Here is a 23,212-nt window from a genome sequence, read left to right on the forward strand (position 1 = left end):
TACCTAATTCAGAGTGCATTATTACTATTAATGGAAAATAAATTGGTCTATTCCGACCATAACATCTGACCATTTATGATAATGACACCAGCATTAATACTAAACACTGAGAATCTATTAATAGACATTTTCGTCTACACAGTGCTCTACCAACAGTTAATTAAACAGACCTATCTTAATTGGTTGCCATGGTAGTAAATAGAGATACACAGGAACAGTTGCATCCATCAAATTTGTTTTTAGCTCTTGAAACATAATTCAGTTTGTGTAATAAGTCATTATTATGTAGCACAATGATGTGTTTAGAATGATAATTGCTATGTTAGCAATAAAAGATTTGCAAGCACATATGGATACATGTGATATCAAATATTTATAATGATCATTTTTATGTTTGTCACCCATAAAAGATTTTCCTCTACTTAATTTGGTAGCTGAAAATGAAAATGCCATCTGTTATTATTGCTCTGTTTCTAGCTTATCTATTGTGCTTGCTGTTGGGCACCCAACTCTAGAAGCGAATCATCAGAATAAAAGAAGCCTTTAAATTTTTTGCCACTGAATTAACAGAAGGACCTGCTATTGTTTGGTCTACAAGGGGAACAGTTACAGAGAAAGAGTAGGGAGGTGACACAGCAGCCATCTTTGAGTGAATGGGAGTTTATTGGAGTGGAAGAGGAATGGGTATTGTGGTCTTCTGGGGTCCATAACAGGGTGGGCGTGAGTTGGGAAAACTCAGGGAGATAGATAGTTCATGAACTGGAGGCCACACCTCCCCCTTCCCCATGGATCAGATGACTCCTCCCCAGGATGTACCTCCTGTTATCTGGGATCTGGGAGCAGTACTAGGTAACCATTCCTCTTTTGGAAGCTCATAAGAAGCTTGGTAAAGGGAAAGGGTTTCTCTTGCTCTCTCCCTCCCCTCATGGACTCAGGGAAATCAGGGTATGGAAGTCCCTCTTTCCTCTTCCTGGCCCTCTCTTCCTAAATAAAGCCTTCATGTTCTTGTGCATTCTGCTCACTCTGTAAATAAACATTATCACACTGCATGGCGTGTTTGCGTCTGTACTTAGAATTCTTCTCTATGTAGACGGCAAGAGCCTGAAATAAGAGTTTGAGCCTAACCTAGCCCACAGCAGAGATGTGGAAGCTGTAGAGGAGCAATGGTGTTTCAGTGTGACATGAAGACCTCATACCATAGTTGCTGCAGTGAGTGTTCTGGAGTCACAAAGACTGGGTTTAAATCCAGACTTGGTCCCTTCCATAGTTTTGGCTACCCAATGGGTCTAAAGCACAGTCCTGCTACATAGGGCTGTGTGAGGTTACCACAACAATGTAAAGATTGCATTGGTAGAGATTACCACCACCAAGTAAAGCAATGAGGTCTACACCTCGTAGCTGATAAGCCATGCCAAAGTGTCAGCTCTTTATTAGTGGAGTATTTGTCCTCAGTGGCATGGCAATGACTCACTTCTCATCACTGGGAGTAATGAAGCAGACACCGGGTAGCCACCTGTCACAAACAGTATAAAAGAGCTTCCTGCTGTGAGGGTAGGGTTGAAATGGTTGACTTCCAGGTCCACCTGATTCCATGAGTTATGCAGGGCGAGGGTGGGGGTGGGGTGGAGGAGTTCTACTTTAATCTTCCAACCTTGTCTACACTGGATTCCTGCTATGATTTGATGCTTGACCTCTGGGGGACACGCAGGAATGTTATTGGTTAAATGGTGTTATATGGAGCAAACTTCTCTCTTTCAGACTTAACTCTGGGAAGCACAGCCACCACTTTTACCATCCCGCCTCTCCAGGTTTTCCTCTGAGACCTCTTAGATCCTTTTCACATAGAGATTTCCTTCAATTGGCTTTTATGGTCTCAGTCTGTGACTCATTGTGTTCTAAAATTACAAATTATTTTCCTTAGTATCCAGAATGCCCTCCATCTGTAGTCACATTTCTCTAAATATTTACCTTCACCTTGTCATTTAAGCCTTCTCTCCCTGAGCAGGCAGGTTTTAAACAACGGATCATTCTTCTCGCATTTTTCTCATTTGAATTTATTTTTCTCTTACCGCACAGTGTGAGGAACAACTCTAGGCTTCTGCACAGGAACTGCTGTGACCCTGTGTGTTGTGGGACTGCAGTGTCAGGGCTACCTGGAGCACCTGCTCCTGCTGTCGCTGTGATGCTTGGCTAAGAACAGAAGGAACCCACAAAACAGTGTAAAGCAAGGCTGGGAGGGATCCCAGGGAAAAGGAAATGAGAAAACGAACGCCAGGGAGGTAACCATGCGAGGGTAAAAGGGCCGATGTAAACAGTCTAAAGGGAGAAAGGGCACAGCGAAGGAAAGACGAGGGCTTCCAAATTGTCCTGATGTTTACCTGGAAGCATTGCATCTGCACGGGTCTCTCCTGTGTCAGAGAAACAGTTCTTCAACGAGAGAGAGACAATTAGGCTCTGAAGAACAAAATAGGCAGCAAAAAGGAAAAGCAATCAATCCTTTCACAGACAGTCATCCTGGAATCAGTCATTTGCTAGAAGCACTGCTTAGGCAGAGTGAGCTAGTGCGTCTGGTGTGAGCACCTTCCGCAGCAAAGGCAAAGACAGGCAAAAATGGAAGGAGAAACCAATCTTATTTTTTAAAAAAAAAATGTCAGTTGTGTTCTCTTCCTATCTGTTAAGTAACTTAAAACTCACATTGTTGTTTTACTGACAAAATGAATTCAAAGCTAAGTCCCTGCTTTGTTATTTTTTATTGGTGACATTTATGTGACATTTTCACCAAATGACAATCTTTAGAGCATTAAGCTAGTCCTCTTTCTTAATGCTAACAGTTTTGGAAGTTCTTTCCTAACAATATGGGTATTTTCAACAAAGTGAGAGGCAAGTTCTATGCTCTACCATGAATGCTGACTAGGGTGAGCATGTGGAAGGTATAAAGAGGCAGGTGTGTGTCTAGGTGCGACATGAGGACCTGATGGTGTGGTTGTTGCAGTGGGTGCTCTGGAGTCAAAATGTCCGGGCCTAAATGCAGACTCGGTCCCTTCCTTAAGTCTGGCTACCTAACTGGTCGGAGGCACAGGCCTGCTGCACGGAGGCCGTGTGGGAATGACCACAAGGATGCACCAAGTAAGACACTGAGGTCCACACCTAGTATCTAGTTCACCTCCAGTGGAAAGGGTAAGAACAGTGAGACTGTCTTGGAGAACATAGCTGCCGGCCTTGAAGTGGGTGAGAGGCACTGGCCCCTGCCCAGCCAAAAATCCAAGTATGACTTTTGACTTCCCTCAAACATAATGACGAATAGCCTGCGTTGACCTGAAGCTGTGCTGAAGACATATAACCTATGTCTAACAATATTTTGTGTGTTCCATGTACTAGACCTGGTGAAAATAGCAAGAAACAAGAGAGACCACTTTTATTTCAAAATATGGTGTATTAGAGAGGTAACTGCTCCCATGGAGATCATGAGCATTTTAAGCAGATTCTTCCTACTCTTGAGCCAACTGCAATCTCAGTATGTAACTACTGCAGTAGTATTGTGTGTGCCACAGTTGATTTTACCCCAACACTAATTCCAACCTCCAACCCCAATCCCAGACCCAACCTCAATTCCAGCCCCAACTCCTACCCATACCCCTCATCCTACCCCAGCCCTCTACAGAGTCAGAATTCCCTACTGTGTCTTCACCTTTGTTTTCATTTCTCTCAACTGCTGCCACATATGATTTGTAAATGTGTGTATACATTTTGATAAGTTTTAACTTTTTATCATAGATGTGATCAAAGATAATATAGGTTATTATTTATATATGTTTTATGCATTCATGATATACATTAAGTTTTTCTCAATTTTTCCAACATTTCTAGTCTATGCAGTTTGCAAGTTTTTTTAATTTGTCACAAATCCTAAAAACAAACAAACAAGTCCACATATAAGAGGGCCCAAACAGTTCAAATCCACATTGTTCAATGGTCAATTTATTTATTTATTTATTTGAAAGTCAGAGGTACACAGAGCAAGGGAGAGACAGAGAGAGAGAGCTCTTCCATCTGCTGGTCCACTCTCCAGATGGTTGCAATGGCCACCAGGAGCCAAGAGCTTCTTCCAGGTCTCCTACACAGGTGGCAGAGGCCCAAGCACTTAAGCCATCTTCTGCTGCTTTTCACAGGTCTTTATCAGGGAGGTAGATAGGAAGTGGAGCAGCAGGGAAACAAACCGGCACCCATAGGCAATGTCTTTACCCACTATGCCAGAACATCAGCCCTCAAGGGTCAACTATTTTAAGTTATAACTGCATTAAATGAACTGTAGTATCTGCAGTGCTTCTGTAATAATTTTGAGGTCACCTTCTGTTACTTTTGGAGGGAATCAAAAGTCATACATGGGGTTTCCACTGTACATGGGTTGGTACTCCAACCTTAGATTGTTCAAGGGCCAACTTATATATTAATATATAATTAATATATAATATTAATTCTGGTGATATTCTGGCATCCAGAATTGGTAATAAAGTCTCACTTAGATATGTCTGAGTTAGGAAATGTAGTGTTCCTTTGTGCCCAGGAGGAAATTGAAATGGTTTGGTGAACACATGTGATTATTTCTGCTATGGCCTTCTACAGCATGGCATCCTGTTTAGCAATGAGTGGAAGAAGAGGGACCTTACGGAAAAAGCACAGTGGTAGAATGGCTCTCAAAGGTGGCAGTGACCTTAATCAGTGTCTTCTGTTTGGAAGACTTAGATGGGAAAGAGTGGTAGGAGTTAGAAACTGAGTTGATGTAGAGATGAGGAGGATAAATGCCGAGTAGGTCAGCAATGCATTAATCTGTGTGTGTGTGCGCGCGTGTCTGTCGGAGTATTGTTTGCAGCGGCCTTTCCCGCTGCACCACAGCGCTGGCCCAGGTTTGCAGAATCTGGAAATACTTTCTGTCACATATTGGGTCTCTGTCTTTGCCTGAATGCCCTACTTTTCTCTTTTCCACAGTCTAAACTTGCTTATAATCTACCCTATTCATTTTGTCATTGGATGTAGTCCTAAACCCTTCCTAAATTACAACCTTAAGGAGCTAGGAGAAAAAAAGGAAAATTAAATCCAAAGTAAATAGACAGATGGAAACAATAACAAGAACAGAAATCAATAAAATAGGGATCAGAAAAAAATATAAAATATCAATAAAACAATAGCCTATTCCTTGAGATCAATAAAATTGACAGTCTTCTAATGATGGAAGAAATGATGGAAGATGCAGTATCCAACATGAGCAATACTACAGATCCTACTGTCATACAAAGAAAAATACGGAAATACTATGGAAAACTTTATTCCAATAACAAAATGGACAAACTCTTTAGAAACTCTCTTGAGAAAAAATAGATTTCCTGAAATCTGTTTATCCATAATTTATTAAAAAAAAAGCTTCCTCACAAGAAAACTTCAAATCCAGATGACATCATAGGTAAATGTTGCCAAACATTTAAGAAATAAAGAATATCGATTCTACACAAGCTCTTCTACAAAGTAGGAGAAAACACTTCCCAACTCATTTTATGAGGTCTGCATTACTGTGATTCCCAAACCTGAAAGATGCCACCTCCTGAAGTGCAAGCATCCCATATGGGCGCTGGTTTGAGTCCTAGCTGCTCCACTTCCAATCCAGCTCTCTGCTAACGGCCTGGGAAAGCAGCAGAAGATGGCCCAAAGGCTTGGGCCCCTGTACCCACGTTGGAGACCCAGAGGAATCTCCTGGCTCTTGGCATCGGAACAGCCCAGCTTGTGGCCATTTGAGGAGTGAACCAGCAAATAGAAGACCTCTCTCTCTCTCTCTCTAACTCTGCCTCTTGAATAAATAAATAAATCTTTAAAAGAAACTTAGGGGCTGGTGCTGTGGTAGATTAAAGTCCTGATCTGAAGCACCGGCATCCCACATGGGCGCCAGTTCTAGTCCCGGCTGCTCCTCTTCCAATCCAGCTCTCTGCTATGGCCTGGGAAAGCAGTGGAATATGGCTCAAGTCCTTGGGCCACTGCACCCACGTGGGAGACCCAGAAGAAGCTCCTGGCTCCTGGCTTCGGATCAGCTCAACTCCAGCCCTTGTGGCCATCTGGGGAGTGAGCCAGCGGATGGAAGACCTCTCTCTCTGTCTCTGCCTCTCTCTGTAACTCTTTATTTCAAATAAATACAATAAATCTTTTTAAAAAAAGAAACATAAATGTAATAATAGTAAAAATAATCAGCTAACTGGATCAAGCAACTTATAAAATGGGTGAGTGTAATGAATGAATTCCACATTTGCCCGCCAACATGCACACCTGCCACCAATCTGCATGTTGAAGCCCCTAACATGACTGAATTTAGAAATTAGGCCATTAAAGAGGTACTTAAGGTTAAATGAGGCCGTGGGAGTGGGGCCCTAGTCTGCAGGACAGGTGTCATTATAAGAGGAAGAGCCACCCAGAGTGTGAGTGCCTGGAGGAAAGGTCACGGGGTAAGAACACAGTTGTCCGCAAGCCAGGAAGAACCCAGCCCCAATGGCTCCTTGATCTTCGACTTCCAGCTTCCAGAACTGTCAGAAAATAAAGCTCTATTGTTTAAACCACCCAGTCTGCAGTACTCTGTAATGGCTGCCTGAGCAGACTAATACAACAATGTGTTAGGACCAAATAGGGCTCAACTCAGGAATGTAAGATTAATTTGATATTTGAAAATCAGTCATGGTGATTCATCAAAATTCAGCATTGAAAACTCACATGGCTATATCAGTAGTTGCAGAGGAAGCATTTAGCAACATCCAGCACTCATTCATGATGAACAATTCCAGCAAACTAAGAATGGATGGGAACTTCCTCAACCTGAGAAAAGACACGCACCCAAGCCTTACAGCTAGCATTGCACTTAATATTGAAAGACTAAATGTTTTCTCTCAAGATCAGAAACTTGGCAAGGAAGTATGTTCTAGTTACTTCTATTCAGTATTATACTCCAGATCCTGACCAATGCGAAAGGCTCCTAAGAGACCATAGAACTGCCTTTGTTCACGAAGTTCATGTTCAGCTGTTCTTACAATCTTAGTGATTTTACTTAAACATGAGATGTGATGTAATAAGTGAGTTTAGAAAGGTCACAGGGTTGAAGATCAATATATGAAATAAAATTTGTCTTTATAATAGCAAAATCTAAGACATTACAATTAAGAAAATAATACCAATTATAATAGCATCAAAAAGCATGAAATGCTTGTGCATAAACTTAAAGTATGTGCAAATACATGTGCTTAATGAAATATGTTAATTTTGTGTATATATTTACATATGCTTATGTATGTTCATGTTTCAGAACACTATTTGTTGAGATTGTTATTTCCCTCTGAATTGATCTATAGATTCAACTGAATCCCAATCAAAATCCTAGTAGGCATTTTAAGAGAAATAAACAAGTTCATTCTTAAATTTATATGGAAATACAAAGAACCCAGAGGAGTCAAAGTAGTTTTGAAAATGAATAAAATTGATTTAGTTTTACTACTCTATCTCAAGATTTACTATAAACTAACAATCAAAATTGTGTATTATTATAGACATATTAATTAATAGAATCAAAGAGAATTCAAAACAGACCCACACACATATAGACAATTGATTTTAAATATGTGATTAAATGATGACTTTTCAAAAAGACTTATTTATTTATTTGAATGACAGAATTACAGAGAGATGGAGGTAGAGACAGAGTGAGAAATCTCACATCTGCTTGTTCACTCCCTGAATGTCCACATTGGCTGGAGCTGGGCCAACCTGAAGGCAGGAGCCAGGACATTCTTCCCAGTCCCCCACGTGGGTGCAGGGGCCCAAGCACTTGAGCCATCTTCTGCTACTTTCCCAGGCCATCAGCAGGTAGCTGGATCAGAAGTGGTGCAGCCCAGTCTCAAAAAGGTGACCAAATGGGATGCCAGTATCACAAGAGGCAGCTTTACCCACTACGCCACAATGCCAACCCAAAAGGATGATTTTTTTAAGAATGAAGTTGGAACATCTGGATATCATATGGGAATAAAGGAACCTGTACCCTAAACCATACCATATATAAATATTAGCTGGTTATGTCTCATAGGTGTTAACATAAAAGCTCAAACAAACACCAAAAAGCTTCTAGAAGTAAACATGGGAGAAAATCTTTGTGACATTACATTAGGCAAAGATTTCTCAGATAGGAAACAGAAGAATACAAACCATAAAAGAGGAAAATAGTAAGTTGAACTTCACTTAAATGAAAAACTTTTGTTCTTCAAAGATATTGCTGAAACTGAAAAGGCAAGAGAATGACAGGAAATATGAACATCTGACAGAGGACTTACATCCAGGATCTGTAAAAAATTCTTATAACTCGGTAATAAGACAAAAATCTATTTTTAAAAAGTGGGTAAAAGATCGAAACAGGTGCTTTACAAAAGAAGATGGGTAAATTGAAAACAAACATATGAAAGAATGCTGGATATCACTTACCTTAAGAAATATCAGTGAAACCGCAAGGAGCTGCCACTATACACTGGAGAAGCTCAAGTTTTTTTGCTTGCTTTTTTTTTTTTTTTGCTTGCTTTTTTTTTTTAACTGACAAATACCAGATGCAGACCACAATGTGGAACCTTGAAACTCAGACATTGTAGATGGAAATGCAAAATAGTAGAAACTCATTTCAGAAAACTGGTAGATTTTTTAAAAATTGTTCACTTATTTATTTGAAAGGTAGGGGAGGGGGCACGATAGATACCATCTGTTTTTTTTATTTTATTTTATTTTTTTATTTTTGACAGGCAGAGTGGACAGTGAGAGAGAGACAGAGAGAAAGGTCTTCCTTTTGCCGTTGGTTCACCCTCCAATGGCCGCCGCGGTAGCGCGCTGCGGCCGGCGCACCGCGCTGATCCGATGGCAGGAGCCAGGTGCTTCTCCTGGTCTCCCCTGGGGTGCAGAGCCCAAACACTTGGGCCATCCTCCACTGCACTCCCTGGCCACAGCAGAGAGCTGGCCTGGAAGAGGGGCAACCGGGACAGGATCGGTGCCCCGACCGGGACTAGAACCCGGTGTGCCGGCGCCGCAAGGCAGAGGATTAGCCTGTTGAGCCACGGCGCCGGCCTGATACCATCTGTTAGTTCATGATAAGAGCTGGGCCAGGTCAAAACCAGGAACTGGGAATGAAGCCCTGGTCTCCCAGGTGGGGGGCAGGAACCCAGTCACTTGAGCCACCACCCCTGCCTCCCAGGGTCTGCATTAGCAGGAAGCTGGCCTCAGGAATCAGAGCTGAGACTAGAACCAGGTATACTGACACAGGCTTCTCAACCATTAGGTTAAATGCCCACCCCTGGCAAATTTTTAAGCAAATAAAGTTAAGTATACATTAACCAGATGACCCAGAACTATCACTCCAGGGTTTTTAATCTAAGAAATACCACGTACATACACACACTCACACACACACAAATTAAATGTGGATGTTAACAGCATTTTATTTGTAAAAGCTGAAAGTGGGACACAACTTTTAGATACTTGCCACCAACTATCAAATAGATAATAGAACATCACTCAATAATAAAGAGCGAACTGGGGCCTTATCTGAAATGCTTAGAATAGTAAGTGTTTGGGATTGTGGAGTTTTCAGGTTTTGAACTATTTGTATACACATAATGAGATATCCTAGGAGGGCCAGAGCTGTGGCACAGCAGGTTAAGCCATAGCCTGCAGCACCAGCATCCCATTAAGGTGCTGGCTTATGTCCTGGATGCTCCACTTCTGATCCAACTCCCCGTTAGTGCTCCTGGGAAAGCAGCAGAGGGTGGCCCAAGTGCTTGGGCCCCTGCCACCCACATGGAAGACCTGGAAGAAGCTTCTGGCTCCTGGTTTCAGTCTGGCACAGTCTTGGCAGTTGCAACCATTTAGGGAGTGAGCCCACGGATGGAAGATCTCTCTTTCTCTCTCTCTCTCTCTCTCTCTCTAACTATGCCTTTCAAATAAATAAATCTTAAAAAGAAGAGATATCCTAGGATGTAACCCAAATCTAAACACAGAACTAATTTGTGTTTCATATACACCTTATACACACAATCTGAAGGTCATTTACACAATGTTTTAAATAACATTGTGTACCAAGTTTCATGGTGTGGAATTTTCCATTTGTAGCATCATGTACAGCGTTGAAAAAGTTCTGGATTTTGCAGCATTTCAGATTTCAGAGTTTGGATAAGATGGAGAGAGAGAAAGATCTGCCATCTGCTATTTCACTCTTCAAATGACAGTAGTGGCGAAGCCAGGGGCCAGGAGCTTCCTTCAGGTCTTCCACATGGGTGCAGGGACCGAAGCACTCAGGCCATCCTCTGCTGCTTTCCCAATAACATTAGCAGGGAGCTGGATTGGAAGTGGAGCAGCCGGGACTCAAACCAGTGCCTACATGGAATACTGGTGCTGCAGACAGAGGCTTAACCCGCCACACCTCAGCACTGGCCCCTAGGAAAGCTGATTTTGAAAATAAAAAGCTTTCGGCCGGCGCCGCGGCTCACTAGGCTAATCCTCCGCCTTGCGGCGCCGGCACACCGGGTTCTAGTCCCGGTCGGGGCACCGGATTCTGTCCCGGTTGCCCCTCTTCCAGGCCAGCTCTCTGCTGTGGCCAGGGAGTGCAGTGGAGGATGGCCCAAGTCCTTGGGCCCTGCACCCCATGGGAGACCAGGAGAAGCACCTGGCTCCTGCCATCGGATCAGCGCAGTGCGCCGGCCGCAGCGCGCCAACCGCGGCGGCCATTGGAGGATGAACCAATGGCAAAGGAAGACCTTTCTCTCTCTCTCTCACTGTCCACTCTGCCTGTCAAAAAATAAAAAATTTTAAAAAAATTAAAAAAAAAAAGAAAAGAAAAAGCTTTCACTTTTCTCTGGGGTTCTCAAGTGTAGGTTAATACAAGTCAAAAGACCAAAGAACTTGGCTCACAGAACTTAGAAGTGAAGTGATTCAAAAAGCAGCAGGCTGGGGCTGGCATTGTGGCAGAGCGGATAAAGCTGCCGCCTGCAATGCTGGTATCCCATATGGGTGCCATTTGGTGTCCAGCTGTCCTTTTCTAATTCAGCTCCCTGCTAATGGCCTGGAAAAAGCAGCAGAAGACAGCTCAAGTGTTTGGGCCCCTGCCACACACATAGGAGACCTGGAAGAAGCACCTGGCTCCAGCGTAGCCCAGTGCTGCTGGTAGCTGTGGCCGTGTGGGAAGTGAACCAGTAGATGGAAGATCCCTGTTTATCTCATTTCTCCCTCTCTCTTTCAAACTCAATAAGTAAATCTAATAACAGAACAAAACAAAAAATGCCAGGCTGCCAGATTTCAGCCTAGGAGTTTGTCATCTCTGAGAGACACCTCAGCATACGTCCTGAACGAGAATTCCTGGGGGAGTGAGGAGAGATCTGATAGATTTCCTTCCTCGCATGAACACTTTAAATTTACAGACATGTGTTTTACGATGAGAACTGTATTGGAAGTCCTCCTACCTACTTTATTGACAGTATTCACCAACTTTGCTCTCTTTAGAGCCACTGAAATCAAAGGAATTCTCCAGGGAATCTGCATTCACTCATTCATTCATGCCGGGAATGTTGCTGAACCCCTCCTCCCAGCTAGGCAGCAAGCCCAGAGCTGGAGATCGAAGGGAAGTAAGTCAATAAGGTGAGCCCGCAGCCTCCGGGAGCGCTCTGCCTGGGCTGAGTTTCTAGGAGGCACAGTTCCGAGTGGCTAGAGTCTGCTTCTGGGATTTGTCATTGTCGCTCAAGGCTTGCCAGAAAAACTGTGAGGAACATGAAAACAAAGACTACTTTTAATTGAAAAGCTCTTTAAATCCCAGGGTGCTGGAGCTGGGCAAACTGGAAAGCCAATCTTCTCCATTCATAGAATGCAAGGAACTCGGCAATAAAAGAAAACTGTTTCTTTCTTCACACACTCCTGACACAGAATGTGTGGATCCTCACCAAGGAATTCTCCAGTTCTCTGGAGAACTGGTTGTTACCGGGTGCCCATCAGTCCAGTTCAACTCTGATGTTATTTCCTGCGGTTGGTGTCAGATCCTACACGTTAGGGGACTCAGTTCCATAAGACTGCCCTCACTTCAGACGTCGCCTGTACTTACAACCAAGCAGGCATAGATTGCAGGCTCCCAAAACCCCCTCCCCAGGTTTAAGTATTTGCTAGAATGACTCACAGAGCTCAGGAAGGCACTCCACTTAGGTTTATCGACTGGATCAGCCACCAGCACTGGGCTACACTGGAGCCAAGGTGTGCAGGGCAAGGTATGGTTAAGAGGTGGGTCCAGAAGTTTCTGTGCCCCGTCCTCAGGCCCTGCTCTCCCAACACTTCCGTGTAATCACCAAAGCTTAAACTCATCAAATCTCATTTACAAAGAGTGTGTGCACAGCTCTCTGTCTAGATCCCTGATCCTCCCTGGAGGTCAGCGGGTGGGGCTGTGTGCCAACCCTGTAATCATTTGGTCTTTCTGGTACCCAGTCCCATCCTGAGGGACCCACTCTGAGCTGCCTCACTAACATGAGCTCAGATGTGATTGCAAGGGACTCTTTTATGGTGGGAGGGGGAAACACTCCTATGGCTCAGGAAATTTCAAGGGTTTTAGGAGCCTTGTGCCAGGAACCAGGACTCAGACCAGATATATTTCTTATTATAGCACAGTTAGACAGTGAGTGAGGTGGGGCATTTTCTGTCTCTTGACTGTGGTTCAGGAAGCTGGAGGCCCCTGAGAGAACTGTGCTTGTCTCCCCGGTCACTCAGTGAACAGTGGTGCAGTTGCTAAGCTATTCTCTTGGAGACGTTCCCAGGTACTTTCACCACATGAACATATGCAGGCCTTGGTAATTTTCATAGGTCATTTCGATCATGGGGGAAAAATTACAGTTAAATGCTTATTTCAGAAAAAAAAAAAAAAGTTTTCCATGGAATCCCCCTTTGATAAAAGACTGCTTATGAAACCATTTGTTTTCATTCCTTGAATAATTCTGAAAAAGTGATTTTTTTTTAGGGAAGTAGGGACTTTTTGTTATTTGAGGGGAAATAGGGACTTTGCGCTCCAATGTTGTCAGGAATCATTTGGATGGCAAAGCATCTTCTGGTGAGGTAGGGAGATGCAGGTGGGTTTTGCAGCCTGACAATGCAGAGCACCCACAGTTATGCACTGGAACAAAGACCTGGGCTTAGAGTTGAGTGGTTGAATCAATATGCAGCTCGGATGATCCTCCACTCTTGATAAGTCCATCATAAGTAGAAAGTCAAAAATGCACTTAATATACCTAATCTACTCAACACCGTAGCTAAGCAACATACACACTGCAGAGAGACCTCTGTTTCCCCTCCCGATCTCAGGGTTGAGTGTGAGCCAAGGCTGCTGTCCCTGCTCGGCACCTCCAGCAGGGATCGTGCTACGTGTTGCTAGCCCAAGAAAAGACCCAAATTCAAAACTCGAAGTTTGATTTCTAGTGAATGTACATTGCTTCCACACTATCATAAAGTTGAAAAATTGCCAGTTGAGCCATTTTAAGTCAGGGATGTCTGTGCTATACATAAAAGCTTTAAATTCTTTGAGAAATAAAACAATGCAATCACATGTGCCCTTCAGACCAAATTTTCATTTGTTGCTTTTTCAGTGCCTCCTGTGTGCCAAACAGTGTGCCCAATAGAATTCTCAGTGGCAAGAGAAACATGCAGACTCAGCATTGGCTAAACACAGCAACCATTAGCCACCTGTGGCTACTGAACACTGGCTATGTAGCTAGTGAGACTGAGAAACTGGAATTTTAATTCAATTTTCTTTCAAGCAATTTAAATGTAATGGCTACCTGGAGCTAGGAGCTATGGAATTGGGTAGCTTAGGTGTGAGGAACAGGAGACATAAAGGGCCCCAGTATTCACAATGTGGTTATGGGGCACTGGGGTAGACACACGTGGAGTTATTTTTTAGAATGATCACCTTCAAGCACTTGAACTTACAATGCAGGCAATTCCTTAGGTCTCTTTCCTGTGTGCATTTATATTTGCAGTGAGAAAAAAAATAGTGTGACTCTCTCAAGCTAAGACGTGTAAGAGGATGGTGGAATGGAGCTTTCTAAGGCTCCACTGGGGAGACAAAGTGATTGTGAGACAAACCTGCACTTCAGCGAGGATATTTAAGGAAAAAGCACACTGCTTTGGGGAGGGAGCAGGAGCGCCTCTGCTGCGTAGTTGGGATCAGCCAGCAGGCCCAGAGCTGCTGAGGGAAGGGGGATGTCAGCGTAGCTTGTGAACCAGATGTAGCCCACCTGGGGAAGTTTATCTTCTTGAGGTCTATCCAACAGAGTCGGAGGAAGGGCAGGTGTCCCTCGCGTCCCGAGGGCTGAGAAACAGGAGCAGAGGACCTCACACACTGTCGCTCTGCTGCTGCACACATCTAGCTGAAGCAGGCCAAAAATTTAATGACAAGTTGAGTCTGGACTCAGTACTGCATAGTTTAATTGCTGAACGGACATTGTCTACCAGACCTACAAGTGCGCTGAGTCACTTCTGGCCCTACCAAGTTTCGTTTAATGCAGGGGACAGATTCTCCCTCTGAGTGAAGGGATTGTGGAAGCCAATTTTGGTCAGCCAGGAAGGGAACTTATTCAACATCCTGATGTTGGTATTGTATTCAGATTTCATTAGACTTTCTGATTACAAACCCAAGAAGCTGTGGTTGGTAGTTTCTTTTGTAACAAAAAATAAACAAAATCAGCAATTTCTATCACCTTGGAAACAAGTGTTAACTAAATCTTTCTTTTTAGTTAATTGCAGGAATGATTATTTTTACAAAGATGTGAACAGATATTAGCAACACTATGTCAGGCATAAAAATAGTTTGAGAGAGAAAGTGAGATATTGCTAGCATTACATGTATATAACACTATCTGCTCCATTCTTCTTAAAAATAATGATGATTAAAAAGAGAAGTGATGATTGCAGGATACAGGGAGAGAGAAAAACACAGAAACTGCTAATTGGAAATTTTAGAGAGGAAAGTTTTTCATATAAAAATAATCTGAAAGCATCTCATTAAGAAACATTCATTTGTTTTCCTCCTACTTCACTGAATGCTCTTTCCGTGCTCCTGGGTTTGCCCCTAAGCATCTCCCTAGCTTCTTGGATAGTGTTGGACTCTTCTGTTTGCCACCCACTCCTGTGTTATCTCACTCAGTTTCATGAGTGTAAATACTGTCTCTATTCCAACCTCCAAGTGTATGGCTCCAGCACCTACTCCTCCCCTGACTTCTGGTTTCATATATCCAACAGCTTGCTCCGCACTTCTGTGGGGTCCCTAAGACCCCTAACGTGCCCCAAAAAGAGGGCCTGTTCTCTTATCCCCAATCCTGCTTTTCCCACAGCCTTCCCCAGTTCAGTTAATGCAACTCCATTATTTTTGTGGTTCAGCCCCAAATCTTTTTTTTTTATTTTTCCTAAGAAACTTTTTATTTAAGGAATACAAACTTCATGCATTTTATAAACACAACTTTAGGAAGATAGTGATTCTTTCCACTGTACCCACCTACCCAAGCACACTGCCACCCCTCTTCTTCCTCCCTATCCTATTCCCATTCTTATTTTTTACTAAGATCTATTTTCAATTAACTTTATATACATATGATTAACTCTATACTAAGTAAAGTGTTCAACAAATTGTATGGAAAAAAAACTGTTTCTGAACAGTCAAGACAAGAGCTGTTCAAAGTCATTGCATCTCTAAGTGTTAATTTCTTTTCTATAGATTACCTTATAGGTGCTCTATTAGTTATCACAAATCAGAGAGAACATATGGTATTTGTCCTCTTGGGACTGGCTTATTTCACTAAGTATGATGTTTTCTAGTTTCATCCATTTTGTTGCAAATGACAGGATTTCATTTTTTTAACTGCTGAGTAGTATTCCATAGTATACTTATCCCATAATTTCTTTATCCATTCTTCAGTTGATAGGCATTTGGGTTGATTCCATATCTTAGCTATTTTGAATCAAGCTGCAATAAGCATTGGGGTGCAGGTAACTCTTTCATATGCTGAATTCCTAGGGGTGGGATGGCTGGGTCATATGGTAGGTGTATATTAGATTTTTGAGGTATCTCCATATTGTCTTCCATAGTGGCTTTACCAGTTTACATTCCCACCAACAGTGGATTAAGATACCTTTTTTTTTTGCTGACAGGCAGAGTGGACAGTGAGAGAGAGACAGAGAGAAAGGTCTTCCTTTTCCGTGGGTTCACCCGCCAATGGCCACTGCAGCCGGCACGCTGCTACCTGCGCACCACGCTGATCCAAAGCCAGGAGCCAGATGCTTCTCCTGGTCTCCCATGCTGGTGCAGGGCCCAAGCACTTGGGCCATCCTCCACTGCACTCCTGGGCCACAGCAGAGAGCTGGACTGGAAGAGGAGCAACTGGGACAGAATCCAGCGCCCTGACCGGGACTAGAACCCGGTGTGCCAGTGCCACGGGCGGAGGATTAGTCTAGTGAGCCACGGCGCCGGCAAAAATCACTGAATTTTATACTTTAAATGGGTGAGTTTTGTGATACATGAGTTAAAAAATCATTCTAAAGAGATGATATGGGGTAAATTGATGAAACATCCAAGAAAAACTATTGTTATTGTGTTTTAGCAAGTTAATTAACCAAGCTATGTAGAGAGTTAATAAAAATATCTGATTTTCTGAATTTGGTGATGTTTATGGGATGTCAGATTTTAGAAATTTGAACTTGAAATTTTCTTTTTCATTCCAGACAAGTATTCAGTTTTGTGCCAATAAACAAAGAAGAATTCCATACTCTGGGCTTTTCAGTGACTTTCAGAAACGGTCAGGATTAACCACCTGCATGAAGTATACCTAATAGAATTTCCTCTTCCTTTTCATTTCTTCCTTTGACCTCCAGTGTCTAACATTTTGCCTATTGTATACTTTTTCCTTCTTTCAAAACTACACATGCTAGGGTGTATGGCAGGGTAAGAGAGGAATGTGGTGTGGATAGATAGCCAGCAGCTCAAGCCCCCCTTCAGCACTGTTGCTGACAAGCTGGTCTGGGTCCTTCCTCCTTTTACCAAGGTGGAGGTTGTGTCTTCTGACATGGATCCAGAGCACAAGTGTGACCATTTGAGCTGGGCCCCTAAGATCTTTGGGGACTAGTATAAGAGAAATGGGGATTCTTACTCTATTTTCAGTATTCCTAAAAACCTAACAAAATAGTTACACCCAGGGGCCAGGGCCGTGGTGTAGTAGTTAAATCTTCGCATTCTCTATGGGTGCTGGTTCATGTCCTGGCAGCCTCTCTTCCATCTAGCTCTCTTCTAATGGCCTGGGAGGGCAGTGGAAGGTGGCCCAAGTGCTTATGTCCCTCTACCCATGTGGGAGACCCTGAGGAGGAAGCTCCTGGCTCTTGGCTTTGTATCCACCCAGCTTTGGCTATTGCAGCCATTTGGGGAGCGAACCAGTGGATGGCAGACCTCTCTCTCTGTCTCTCCCTCTCTCATTCTGTAACTCTGCTTTTCAAATAAATTAATTAATCTTAAAAAAAAATAGTTAAATCCAACATACATGCACCTAAATGAAATGTCACCATTTATTTGATTTGCTTTGGACTATATCAACTTAGTAAATTTAATATTACTGACCTGAACTTCTTTGACTCACTTGCAATAGAAATTGCTGAGGCCAACATACAACAATACACCCAAAATTTATAGGGGCCTTCTTTTCAAGCACAAGAGAACAGCATAGCAGGAAGAGGCTGTACTAATTGGTTCCCCAAGAGGAGTTCAATAGAGGTTTTATTTTTTAAAATTTATTTTTCTAATTATTTAATTTAAAGGTGGAATGACAGAGAATGTGACACTGAGAGATCTTCCATGCATGGGTTCACCCCCCAAGTGCTCACAACAGTCAGTGCTAGGTAGGGTCACAGTCAGGAATCTGGCACTCCATCCAGGTCTCCCACATGGATAGCAAGGACTCAGGTACTTGGGCCATCACCTACTGTCTCCCAGGATGCTCATTAGCAGGAAGTTGGATCAGGAAGCTGGACCGGAAGGGAGAAATCAGAACTCAAACCCGCACTCTGATATTGGGTGCTGGCAGCATAACTCGCTATGCCACAAAGCCTGCTGAAACAGGATTTTTCATCAGGTCGGGGGGAGTGGCTGCCCCCTCTCATTCTCTGGCTCATCCCCTTTGGCACATGGCAGTGAAGTTGGCACACAGCACTTCAGTTGGCACCCAGCACGGTCTTCTGCATGGGCGTGGTTTCCTCGTTTGCACATATTTACACTGAAAATGGTGGTGTTCTTACTACTTTCTCCCTAGGGAGATCATATATCAGTTGTACTGGGCTTTTCTGAGCACGTGTGGCACTGGGATAGGTCCAACGATGCTGAAAGAGGTATTCTGTCTTTAGATTTCAGGACCTTTTTGCTTCTAATTGGCTAGGAATTAGGAGGGGCATTAGGTGGGGTGACATATAGTTGCCACCTGACAAATGGATACGTGGTTTATACGGTGGGATGGGACGGGGCTTGGCATGATTTTTTGAGTCGAGTCTTGTTTCCATCCTGTCTTGGAACACTGGTTAATTTATGCTAAGCAGAACCTCTAACAAATGTATCTTTGATTACTTACAATGTGAAAAGTGAATGACTCCGAACATGTGTAATCAGTGTTTATATACATATATGTATGTATGTATATATATATATATTTACAGATAGAGTTAGTGAGACAGAGAGACAGAGAGAAAGGTCTTCCTTCCGTTGGTTCACCCCCAAATGGCCGCTACGGCCAGAGCCAGGAGCCAGGTGCTTCTCCTGGTCTCCCAACGTGCCCAAGCACTTGGGCCATCCTCCACTGCCTTCCCAGGCCACATCAGAGAGCTGGACTGGAAGAGGAGCAGCCGGGACTAGTAGCTGGCGCCCATATGGGATGCCAGCACCGCAGGCGGAGGATTAGCCAAGTGAGCCACCGCACTGGCCTAAAAAGTATTTTTTTTAGTTTATTTATTTAATGTGAGAGGAAGAAAGAGAAAGAGATATCTCTTATCTACTGTTTCATTCCCCAAATACCTTGACCAGGCCTAAGCCAGGAGCGGGTAAGTCCATTCTGGTCTCCCAGGCAGGTTGCAGGAACCCTGGTATTTGGGCCATCATCTGTTGCCTCCCATGTGCATTAACAGGGAGTGGAGGTGGAATTCAATCCTGGGCAATCTGATATGGGAAACAGGGCATCTCAGGTACTAGGTTGACCTGCTACGCCACCACACTTATCCCTGTGTGATCAGGTTTGAAGAAAACCTAAAACATTTTGGAATCAGGGAGGGAAAAAAAAGGCAAACTAAACTTTGAACTTTGGGGAAATGCCCCTTTATTGAATGCTCACTACGAAACTTTCCATAGTTATCATACTAGTAACGGTTCTGTGAGGAAACATCCCTACTTTCTAATTGAGAAAATAGAAATTCAAGTTACACTTGTTTGGTTAATTCTCTTTTTAAAATTATGGTATTTATTTTGAAAAGTCAGAGGTCAGAGTTATGGGGGAGGGAGTCGGTGTGGAAAAAGAGAGAGAGGTATCTTTCATTCCCAGGTTCATTCCCAGGTTGGCTGCAATGGTCAGTGTTGGGCCAGGCGGAAGTCAGGAGCCACACGTTCCATCTGTGTCTCCCTCGGGGCTGCAGGCACCCAGACCCTTTGGCCACTTTCCCCTGCAGACTTGCACAGACACTCATGGGCCACAAAGATGGCCCCAGCTCCCTTAACTCGCAAGCTCAGATAACACTAGGTCCACCCTGCCTCCTACGTGAATACTTGTGTCTGGGCGTGTGAGTTGACTAATTTTCCATGTGAAAGCCACCCTCAGGGCACTCCGCAGGGTACAACTGTAATTTATACTCAGTCTTTCCTTGACTCTTTGCCAACAAAATCCCCGGACCACAAGGTTCAAGGAAGGCAGAGGTTTATTGGGACTAGGTGCACGGGGCCCGTCTCTGTGGGCTGTGTATGTAAGGGCTGGGGCGCGGGGGTCCATAAACGGGAAATTTAGGAGCTGCAGCGCTGCAGACCCATGGGCTGCCCACGGGGGAGCTGGACCGCGGTGGTTCTCAGAAGTTGGCATGGATTTGCATAAGGCACTCTCTCTGGTTCCCCCCGCGGCGCCCCGGGGCTGGCGGTGGGTGTGGATGGGGGCAGAAGCCAGTGCTCCCGCAGCCTTGCGGCACCCTTGCTCCACTCACCGGGCAGCCGCGCTGACCTCTCGGGCTGGCTCCCTGTGTCCCCGGGGGACCCAACTCTCTAGGCGGGCTCCTAAAAGCAGGGTCGTGACCATCAAGCCGGGACAGCACAGGGGCTCTCCCTGGGCGCTGCGCTGCGCGAAGGCGGGGCGCTGCTCCCTGCGCCGACCTCACAGGTGAACCGGGGTGGTTTTCGGGGGGCCTCCCTCTCTCTTCTCCGGAGGGGGCGCCTTGCTGGCCCTCTTCTCCGCGGCACGTACCAAGCGGAGACGCAAGGTCTGGGTCTGTGGCGGTTCGGGTCGAAAAGCCAGCCCGCCAGGCAGCCATCGTCCCTCGTCACTAACTTTTCCCCGCCAGGCAGTCCCGGACCCGACCTCGGCGGCCGCGGGCGCCGGGGGGAGAGGAGGCCCTCGGAGAGGCTGGCCGGCCGCGGGCCGGCCCCCAGGCGCCCCTGCTCGGCTGCCGGGACCCCGGGACCGGCGGGACGGCGCCCGACTCGCGGCTCCTCTTCGTGGCGCTCTCTGAGGGGGGCAAGAGCAGCGCAAGGCACCGCTCACTTTTCTCAGGGTGGGAAAACTGTGAGGGAAGAAGACAAAGCAACAGGCAGGTTTCCGCCTCGGATGCGGGAGGCGGCGGAGGGCGCGGGCGCGGGGCGGGGGCGGGGCCGCCCACGCCTCCCTCCCGCCCCCGCCCGGGCCCCGCCCCCTCCCAGGGCCCCGCCCCGCCCGGGCCCCGCCCCCGCCCGGCCTCCGCCTGCGCTTTGACGTTGCTGGGGGCCGGGCGGGCGGCCCCGCGGGCTCCGCAGCCTCCGCCAGGGTGCGCGCCGCCGCCGCCGCCCAGCCGTCCCGGGAGCCCGACAAAAGAGCGCGCTGCGCCGGCCGCCCGCACGCGCGCCCGCGCCCCGAGGCGCCCGCAGCAGAGGCGGCCGGACCCCGGCGCGGCGGCCGGCGTGGGCCATGGGAGATGGAAGGGAGGAGCGCCGCGGTGAGGCTCGGGGACGCGCGGGGCGCGGTGCTCTGTGGCAGTTCGGTCCCCCAGGTCGGCTTGCGTTCGTGCCTCACGTTAGGTCCCGGCCACTCGTCCTCTCCGCGCTCGCTCGCTGTGCGTGTGTGTGTGTGTGTGTTTCGGGGCGGGGAACCGGCCAGGGGCAACTTTGCGATGTTGGGGCGGCGGGGTGTTGGGATTCACCTCAGCGCCGAGCGCTCGCGAGGAGCCCGGGGGCGCTTCGGGTGTCCAGCCTGCTGCCCTTCTGGCGTTTCTGTCAAGGAGGAAACAGAAACAAAACAAACTTGGGTCGGGCGAGCACACGGGAAGGGGAGGGTACGGGAGGTCGCGTTCCCGGGCGCTTTTAAGGACGTGCAGGTCCTGTTTGACGGACATTTAACCGTCTCCGCGGTGTGCGGCCGCGCGTCCTGGCCGGCGATGTCCCCAGGTCTTTTATCTCGAATCCGGGCCGCCGCAGGTTGGAGAGCCTGTGGGTCGCCGCATCCAGGTGTGGCCTGGCTAGGCCAGGGGGCGCAGTGGGCGCCCCGATTTCGTTTCCCGGCGCCCGACGGCGGGATCCTGGGTTTCCGCCCCAGAAGCACCGGTGATGAGTGGTGGGGGCCAGGTGTAGAGCGCAGGGAGAGGGGGGCTCCCGGAAACTCCAGAGCGGGATTCTGAGCCACAGGCGCGGGAAGGGCTGAGCAGCAGCCGGGTGGCCAGGCAGGGAGGGAGGGAAAGGACTTGCTGATGTGGGGAGCTGCCCTCGGGCGGGACGGACCAGGACCCCACGAGGGAGGACCACTCGCACGGGTGTGGGCGGCGGCGGAGCTGGACCGTGCACGGGAGGGGTTCGCAGGCCGTCGTGAGAGCTGTGGGGGCAAGGATGTTCCCTGCTGGAAGAAAGGCGGTGCGCTTTCCTTCTTTTTTTTTCCAGGATGCACTTTTCCATCCTTTCTTTTCTAAATCCCCTGTGGAAATTCTGGGGAGATTTGTCATGCGTTATTCATAAACTGAGACACTTGTATGGTGGTGGATTAATCTCAGGCTTAAGAGGTGTTGAGGCAAAAACCGTGGGAACATGAAAATGTGTTTGTGATTTGGCTTCAGCCCTTGGGCGGGGGTCTTGTTGTCCCTGGGCACGCATGAGAACAGGCATCCTTGAATTTGGGTTGGATTAAGAGGTGAGTGATGGATGATGAACCTTCCTGATTTTTAGATATGAATGCAGACAAGGTGAATATGAGAAATCATCTGGTGGCCAAAGTCTGTTGCTTTTGTGTGAATGTGGCTGGGGTAATCTGGAATCACCACTATTGCCAGTGTTCTGCCTGTAGGGCATCCTCCCCCACCATCTGGGCCAAGTGCACAGGTCGTTGGTTTCCCAGGGGTAACAGAAGAAATATTTTCACCTTGAATACAGCCTCTCCATTTGTCCTGAGGTGGTTTGTTTTTTGTTCGTTTTTTTCTTTTTTTAAGACTATTTGGAAGACAGGTTACAGAGAGAGAGAGGTGTGTCAGTCTTTTATCTGCTGGTTCACTCCCCCAATGGCCCCATGGCAGGAGCTGAACGGATCTGAAGTCAGGAGCCAGGAGCTTCTTCCTGGTCAACCAGCCTCACTCCTCCTCCATAGGAGAGTCCGCACATCACTTGTTCCAAGTGTCACGTCTTGCTAACTTGTGTTATTTGTGGTGTTGCGTGCAGAACTCAGAGATTTGTGATAAACAGTTGAAGTAGTGGCGTTATTTTTTTGAGTGTTTCCAAACAATGCTATCTTTTGCCTGTTTCTGACTTTCGCGAACACCAGATGAAGTGGTGCTACTTGTAGTGACTGTTGTAGTCTCCAGCGGAGAAACAGGCTAATGTGCAGTGCATAGCTGACAAGTTATTCTTACATTCAAATTACCAAATTTCTGTGCTTCCAAAATAAGATGTAACTCATAC

The 23,212-nt window shown here is 46.1% G+C and overlaps 1 protein-coding gene across 2 annotated transcripts in view; it reads left to right on the plus strand.

The window, feature by feature from the left end:
- The window catches only part of PSD3 (pleckstrin and Sec7 domain containing 3), a 611,013-nt gene that overhangs the window by 69,835 nt on the left and 517,966 nt on the right, over window positions 1-23,212 (plus strand). Inside the window, exon 1 of one of the 2 annotated variants that reach the window (XM_062199434.1) lies at window positions 21,201-21,270. The exons of the other annotated variant lie outside the window; for it this stretch is intronic. Within the exon in view, the coding sequence (XP_062055418.1) occupies window positions 21,250-21,270 (21 nt within the window). The 5' untranslated portion in view covers window positions 21,201-21,249. Of the gene's footprint in view, window positions 1-21,200; window positions 21,271-23,212 lie in introns of those variants that run through there. 2 annotated transcript variants of the gene reach the window in all.

Source organism: Lepus europaeus, chromosome 8 (genome assembly GCF_033115175.1).
Source record: "Lepus europaeus isolate LE1 chromosome 8, mLepTim1.pri, whole genome shotgun sequence".
Taxonomy (NCBI): Eukaryota; Metazoa; Chordata; class Mammalia; order Lagomorpha; family Leporidae; genus Lepus; species Lepus europaeus.